We start from the raw sequence: 8,095 nt of genomic DNA, 5'->3' as shown, positions 1-8,095 counted from the left end.
TATATGGAAATATCTAATTGTAAATATTCTGTACATTTAATTTCTAATTAAAGAACATTTCATTTTTCATACATATGTCAAATTGTTTATATATGCATATGCACAGGGGCGTAAATTTCGTCTAACAGTAGGGGGGGACAATAAACAAGATTTCTCAAGAGCAATATTTGAAGGGGACACAAGGCGCGCAGGGGGGGGAAAGCATATTTTCTTAGCGATAGATGCTATTTACACTAAGTGAAAATAGCAGTATTTGTTTTGTGATATGCTATTTACACTAAGTGCAAATAGCTATTTATACTATATTAAAATAGCAGGATATTCTGCTAATTACTTATTGCCAATAGTGGCAACTGCACCTCAGCATTGTAAAACATTATAAAACAGTATGCAATAACTTATTGAGTGTAAATTTTAATTTTAATTCAAATTATTAAATGGATGCCACCTCATCGGGACAAAAGCCCTCCCTACACCTACCCTAACCGATACTTTTTCAACTTTTTGATTATTTCCTTCATTTTTATTAAAAAATAAATGCTTTTCTGATGTGATTTGAAATTTGAAAACGGAGAAAAAAAGTTAGCCAAAAGGCAGATTCGAACCTGGGTCGATCGCGTCAAGAGGTGGATCACACACGTTTTACCATCTTCGCCACTGGAGCGAATGACTAGTGACCGTCTTTTGTAATGTTGACTAGCCCAATCACACGTTGGTGGATGGAGTTAGTGTAATAGCCTTTGCCAACGATTTTTTTTTTATTCCCAACTGTTAAACAGTTGCCCACAGAAAAAAAATGTGCTGCAGCACCCCCACTTCCCGCACCTATGATGTATACACAGAGGAATGGCTTACTACTATTAGTGCAGCAGGGAGACCGTGCCAAATTAGACAATTCCAAGCTGTTGTGGTCTCACCGTGACAGCGCTCGTGTCCGTTGTATCAGTCACAGTGTTGCCAAGTCCGCGGTTTTCCCGTGGAATTGGGCTACTTTATCACTGTTGCTGCAGGTTGTTTTTCATGTCCGTTGGTTGAAGCAACCCCAATAACGTGTATTTTAGCCCCCAGAACGTGATTTTTACCGGGGGACCCCTCGAAACGCGGTTAGTTTTGAGTAGCAATTGGGCGGGTTTTGTTATGAAAACCAGGCAACCATTTCCCTCAAGCAGGTAACGTTATTATTGCTAACATAGCGGATTTATCGAAAAATACATTGGCATCATCTATATTAAAGAAAAACTAATCACTTCATCCTATGTTTAAGTGAATAAATTAGCCTTGACAGCCTTACTTACTGGACTTCCTCAACTATTGGGAGTCAGCTGTCTTAACCATGGCTTGTGTACTGCAAACACATACCAGCTTCATCACTGTGTGTCACGCGACTCTGTTCCCCTTTCGGGCTTTGTCTTTACATTTATTTTGAAAGATGAAGCTCGCGATTATGGTAAGGGGCGTTACATTTCCGACGAGTGCTTGCGGTGTTCGGCCAATCACAATGCACTGGGTCAGCTGGCTAATCAGAGCAGACTGCGCTTGTCGGAAGGAGGGACTTTGTAGAAAACGAAGCGTTTGAGAGAGGCGGGGCATAGAGGACCTACAATAATGTACAGTATTTGAAAAATAATGTGTTTTTTGAACATTAAAGCAAGTCAACATATTCTGTTACACCAAATACACAAAATAATGATCTTTAAAAAAGCATCATATGACCCCTTTAATCATATTTTTAGTGGGGACAACCCTCAGATGGGGGGGTCCTGTCCCTCCCCCCGGGATTTTCACCTATGCATATATATTTAAAAAAATGTTCAATAGAAAAAAATACAATTATAAAAAAAAAAAAAAAAAGATTAATATTATGAAAAATGTTCAATAGAAAAAAAAACAATTATAAAAAAAAAAAAAAAAAAGATTAATATTATGAAAAAAAATGCTGAATGCTCACCGGATCAACTGATACTCTGCGTTGGTTTCTAGTGCTCTTCTGCGCTGGAAAATAGGTGCGGGGAGGAATCTGAGGAGGAAGGGTGTTACTGCGAGCTACTGCCTTCCCTGATTTGTCCCCATTTACCCTCCGGCTTCTATTAGGTGAGAGCCAATCCCCATTTAGCTTGCTCAGGGAGTCATTGAGGTTATCATAGTTCAGAGTGTCTCCGAAGGAAAGCTTGGGCTGGTCCACCTCAGGAGTGAACAAGTTGACATCCCGTGGGACTGAGCTTCGATGGACAATGAACGGATCGTTCTGGGGGATGGGATTTCTGGGCGGTACTGGTGGCGGAGGCTCATCTAGAGACGGCAGCCCTTTTGACAGCAACTTCGACGTTCCTTCAAAGTCACTTTCCCATTCATCCAGAATATAACGAGGCTCCTTACTAAATCCGTGAGACTCACCGCTGGATCGTGATAAGTTTGACACCCCGGGTTGAACGTGGTTGAGCATGGGGTCAGATCCGGAAACACCCTGCTGCAAATTATTGCAAGGAGGACTGGGAACGCGTCTAGGCAGGGAGGGCTCGCTCTTCGCGGGCGATGACTTGGTGTCAGGGGGTAGAGTGTTTGCTGGGCCCTTGTCCTGTCGGTGGCGGGCGAGAGCGTCATACTCCATCTGCAGGGCCTCTGCTAGGACCAGCTCCCTCTGGCTGAGGCCGAGCGATTCCAGACAACCCCAGCACTTCTCCCGGTCATTCTGAGTCTGCGCCGCAGACATATTCCTGTAGGGGGTGCTGCAGTGCACAAGAGGAACGCAGAAAGGAGCTGGATGGCACTACGAGTTGCACAACTGGTTCATTAGGCTCTGTTAGGAGATAAGAATGAAAGAAAAATAATCACAAGCTAGTGTTGATAAATATTGCAATATCTGGAGCCAGAATAAAAATTAGTCATCAACCTTCCACATAGAGATGTTGACGTGCATCACAAAAAGATAATAACTAAGTAAACATGCTGTCAAGTCTCAAAAGTCATTGACTTGTCTAGGTATACATTAGGAAAAATTGTCTGCGCAAGCAAAACTCGCCTCTACAATGCTAGAATGTTGTGGGTGGATGTCAGAGCATTGTTATGAGGTTGCTAAAATACGGTGGCCTAGAGAGAGCTCAATGCGCTGCAAATGAAAAAAATACATGCAAATAGAAAAAACACCTGCAAATTAAGAAAACATCTTCATAAATTGGCTGAGGGACATATTTATCAATGTTTGCTCTGAAAGGTGAGATTTTGGTTTATTTTAACATCTTGATCATACGATTCCTTTGCTGATGCTTTTTTTTTTTTCTTTTATTATTAGCCTAAATAAGCTGACAAAATACACAATTACTGTAACTGTGAAAGCATGTAAGCTGGCTAACTTACTTTACAACCTCCCTTACAAAAATTAACCGTATGGTTTTACTATTAAAATTAATTAATACATTTATTATGTAAAAAATAATTATAGTTAAACCATGGTAACCACAAATTAACCATGGATTTACTACACTAACCATAGTTTAACCATGGTATTTGTACAACTGTGGTTATACAAATGGTAATCAATAAAAAAAAGCATGGTTAATTTTCGTTTTGTTGGGAGTAATTTTGGCATTGTTGGGTCCTCCTGTTGTGGTCTGTATTTGCGTTTCTGTATTTGGTTGTGTTGTGAGCATTTGCAGCGTGTTTCTTTATTTGGTTGTGTTGTGAGCATTTGCGGCACGTTTCTGTTTTTACAGTGCGTTTCTTTATTTGTTTGTGTTGTGAAGCACCTCTAGTATCGACAAATGGCCAAGTAAATAATTACCTAAAAACAGAACCATTTAACTAATGAAGTTCTTGAAACATATATGGATCAAAGTGCCACATGTTCAGTCGCAGATGCTAGATGCGTGCCACATGCGTGACTCTGATTTTGTCTTTGCCTCTGATCATCTGGCTCTTATTTTCTTTGTTGCTCAGCAAAAGACAGAGCCAAGATGATCTTTCTCTTTCGGCACAGTCCTCAGTGCAACGCAGGTTCGTCTGCAGCACAACAGCTCCTCTGCAGTGGGGGGAAGCTGTTCTCTCTCCTGCAAGAAGACTGATGTGCCATATTAAGAGGCTGTTCCTGTGGAGTCACAGCTGGACAGACGCTAAGCTCCGAATTCAAATCGACCTGAAGACATGCTGAGTGCTGCTCAAATGGGTTTAGAGTTCGATCAGCCTCATAACACATGTGCCATGACACAGCTGCCGCCCCAAAGAGATGCACAACCACTGGGCTTAAGTCATCTAGCCCTGCTGGGAAGGTCTAAGGTCAAACAACTGGTTTTCTGCAAGAATGATAATAGTTATTAATAAAATGTAGAGTGGTCCTGGACCCCAAAGGTGTTTAAAAGTATACCACTTTGTGTAAAATTGTGGACCATGGCTCATCTAAGTGGTTTAAAATGACAGTTTACACAAAAATTAAACTTCTATCATCATTTACGCACCCTCATGTCATTCCAAACCTGTACAGCTGTGGCGAAAAGATATTTTAAGAGTGTTGTAACAGTTTTTGTCCATATTATGAAAGTCAGTGGGGACCTTCATTTGAGGGACAAAAATATATAATAATAAAAAATAAAATAATAATAATAATAATAATAATAATGAGGCATTTTAAAAATATCTTCTTTTGTGTTCCACAGAAAAATAAAGTTGTACAGGTTTGGAATGACAAGAAAGGGAGTAAATTGCAACACAATTTTCATTTTTGGGTGAACTATTTCTCTAAGTTCATGACCATTTGTGACTCGTTTTTTCCTTCGTAATGTCAACAGTAGCAGGGGGTCTGTTTCTTGGCCCACAAACACAACTGTAGGAAATTCTCAAACCCTACGCCAGAAGACTGGCACCAGAACAAAAGACTGAAAAGGAAGCACAAAGGCATCTGTTTGACAGACATTCCTGGACCCTTCCATTGCTCCACATTTTGACCCCATCTTCCATCCCCAAAATGCAAAAACCTGCGTGCCTCTGGTCATCTCTGTGGATCTTCATCTGGATAAATAATGTAAAATAAACAAAATGTGTTTTCCAGATCAACAGAGGAGATGGAAGCAGTAACCTGACTGTATGTTTTAAGCCTTCCATCAGCAACTCGTCCAGTCACTTGTTAAGTTTCTGCTAGGCTGAACATGTGTACATATGGAGATCAGTGTAAACAGAGAGGACTCAGCACATTACACTGTTTTCAAAACAGGTGTGATGTAATACGTTTACAGGAAGTCATCTGTCTTTCCACACTGAAAGTGAATTGCTGCTTGATGCCCCTAAGATACATGCCATTGGAGATCAGCCAAATGATAATGAGCTTCTTTAAGGCTAATTTGTCAACTAGTCGTTCAAGTAACCCTGTCAATTATAGTCCATTGTAGTTGACTCCACAGAAATACAAACTACATGACCAATAAAATGGCCTATTGCTCAACGTTTGCTGTGAATGTGAATGTTCAGAACAAAACTTCAGATCAACATGGACAAAAATGGTTAAGATGGTAAGAGTCAGCTCCAGGACAGTTACGCACATAAACAATCTTGTGCAAAAACACTTCCGAAAAACCAGATGTGTTTGTAAACGGCGTTCTCAGGCACCAACAGATGGACGGCACAAATATCAATGCATCTCCTTCTAGTCTGCCTTTTTGGGGCTGTCCTCCATTCCCAGGAGCACCGGCCTCCCGTAGGCTTCCTATGCACAGTCTCATGACTGAGCTTTGGCCGGAGGGGTGCAGTAAGACAGAAGGGGTGGCAAGGAGGGTGGATCTGCATTGTTCCACAGGGACCCCAGGACAGCCAGATACAGGCCCCCGGAATCAGCCCCCTGCTGGGATATAATCCCATTCAATCAGGGGTGGCTCCCAGATTGGCCGAACAAAGGACAGGGAGGAGTGAGGGCAGCCGCGTCACGTGAGGCAGGGCCAACTCAGACACGTTCACACGGCTTGGAGAGCCAAAGACAAAGAGACCGCTGTCATCCCTGTCCCCCATGTACACCCCTCCCCCAACACACCCACCCAACAACAAATATCACACAGCTCCCTCCATGCCCAGGGTGTTAGTTTCTGCTAGTTCCAGCTGATCAGGGCTTGTGCGTCGTATGCTGAGGTCTTCCATCATCAATACGCCTCTCTTCCTGTGGCGTTCCCACCCTAATATTGGTTCAAAGACCTCTACACTAGCCGACTCTACTGTGACAGGCAGATGGTAGTGAGCTAGCCCACATTCAGCCAATGAGGTAGCATTCAGCCTCTCTGGCATCCGGTGGGAAAGTAAGAAGAAAATCAACATTGACATTTGACAAATACAAAACAAACTTCAAATAAATTAAAAACTACATGTTAACACCAGACTTCCAATTTAGAAAAATGGCCAAACTCAGAAACCACAAATCCCACAGGAAGGTGACTCGACCCAAACGCATGGCACATCTGACCTGTTACAAACCTGTTGGTCTAGCCAAGAACGTCTTCAGACGCCACAGTTTTACCTGGCTCTACATGGTTTGAACAGATTTTAGAGCTGATAAAACATGAACCGTTGCTTTCTTGCCCTGTCTGACAGGTCTTAGGTGCGCGGGTGGTTTCAGAAATACAATACATGATATTTTGCACACTGAAAGACCTGAGACAGGTAAATGTCAGAGACTAATTCCAGACTGTCATGCTGAAATAAAGAATGCAGACTAAAATACAAGACTGATCATGCAAAGAACACACAAGGAACTTCCTGGAAGAAAACAAGGTTTTAATCAAAGATGAATAACATTTTCTCACTAAAAACATGAGTGCAGTTCTTGTTCGGCCCCCACACCATGGTGATTCAGAAACAAGCTGAATCTTGAATCAGGTTTGCAGACACTAACCCCAAATTGTGGTCATTGTGTCATATACATGCACTTTATGCATCAAAACACTATGGCATTGTAAACATCCATCTTTCCTGTGCTTTGAGTTGCATAAACCTCATTGTAAACATTTTGTCTGTCACTATAATAATGAAAGTATAAAATTAATTGAGGCTTGAGAAGATATGCCATAAAGCTTGTTATGCTGACTGTACGCATTATCAACAAATCTGCATTATTTGTTTTATGAGTGCAAGCACACACAGTCTTTTTGGGAAGATTTGAGTTCTTTTTTTTTTCTATGGTTATAAACAAGGCTTGTTATTAAACGATAGTCTATCAATTCTTAAAACTAAAAATAATGTATTCTAACAAGACATTTTAGTTTTCTGATTTAGCATAACCGTAATTTATTTTATTGTAAATTATATTTGTTTATATATAATTTTAATGACCATAACTTGATGTCATATGGAGACATATTTTTATTAAAAAATAAAAACATGCAATATCATTCATACTGCATTCATTTAAAAAAAAATACAATTTATAAAAAAAAACATGCAATATCATTGCATAACAACAGACTCTTTTCTCTTTACAACACCTTCACCTCCTATAGTTGACTTTTAAATAATTAAAAATAAATAAAAATAAATACTATTCAAATCTGTTTTTTTTTTTTTTTTGATATAACAGAAGCAACAATAAAATAAAAATAATCTTACCTAACCACACAACGTTTCCTCACATTTCATCCATCTGTGGCTCAGATGGTCCTATTAAATAAACGTCTCTTAAATACATATGCATTTGAGCTCAGGAGCCCAAAGTTGTGAAGTCAGTCGTTTTGAAATAGAAACAGGCGATAATATGAGCAAACGCGAGGCGGTCAAACGCCTCTGAACGCTCCAGTCAGGTATTACATGTTAGATTTAGAGCATCGCTAGAGTGTTTCGTTCTCAGAAGCTCAATCCAAAAATTTAGGAAAATTTAGTCACTGCGCAAAAGCAGCTGGTCATATATAAAGACGAAGCGTTTGTAACAGCGCTCTCGGTTATAGTGAAGGAAAGAGCAGATCACATACCGTGTGCACGGCCTCTTGAGCGCCTGTGTCATAGTCCTTCTCGTTTATTCTCAGGCTCAGTCGCTGTGCTTTGATAGATGGTGATCAGGAGGCCGTTTCCGGTGTCCAGTGGCAGAAGATCGTGCGCGTCTCTGTTAATCCATATGAGACTCACTCTCTCTCTC

At 40.7% G+C, this 8,095-nt stretch overlaps 1 protein-coding gene across 1 annotated transcript in view; it reads right to left on the bottom strand.

Moving 5' to 3' along the window:
• Positions 1–7,636, bottom strand: part of LOC107660757 (phosphatidylinositol-4-phosphate 3-kinase, catalytic subunit type 2 beta) — a 45,212-nt gene extending 37,576 nt beyond the window's left edge. The window contains exons 1-2 of the mRNA XM_016450174.1: positions 7,573–7,636; positions 1,949–2,797 (exon numbers count right to left, since the gene is read on the bottom strand). Of these exons, the coding sequence (XP_016305660.1) occupies positions 1,949–2,710 (762 nt within the window). The 5' untranslated portion in view covers positions 2,711–2,797; positions 7,573–7,636. The remainder of the gene's footprint in view (positions 1–1,948; positions 2,798–7,572) is intronic.
• Between the last annotated feature and the right edge of the window lie 459 nt (positions 7,637–8,095).

This window comes from Sinocyclocheilus anshuiensis, unplaced genomic scaffold (assembly GCF_001515605.1).
Source record: "Sinocyclocheilus anshuiensis isolate Anshui unplaced genomic scaffold, SAMN03320099.WGS_v1.1 scaffold2357, whole genome shotgun sequence".
Lineage (NCBI taxonomy): Eukaryota > Metazoa > Chordata > Actinopteri > Cypriniformes > Cyprinidae > Sinocyclocheilus > Sinocyclocheilus anshuiensis.
Note: the sequence above shows the minus strand (reverse complement) of the source record. Positions and strands in the feature narration are given on the sequence as shown.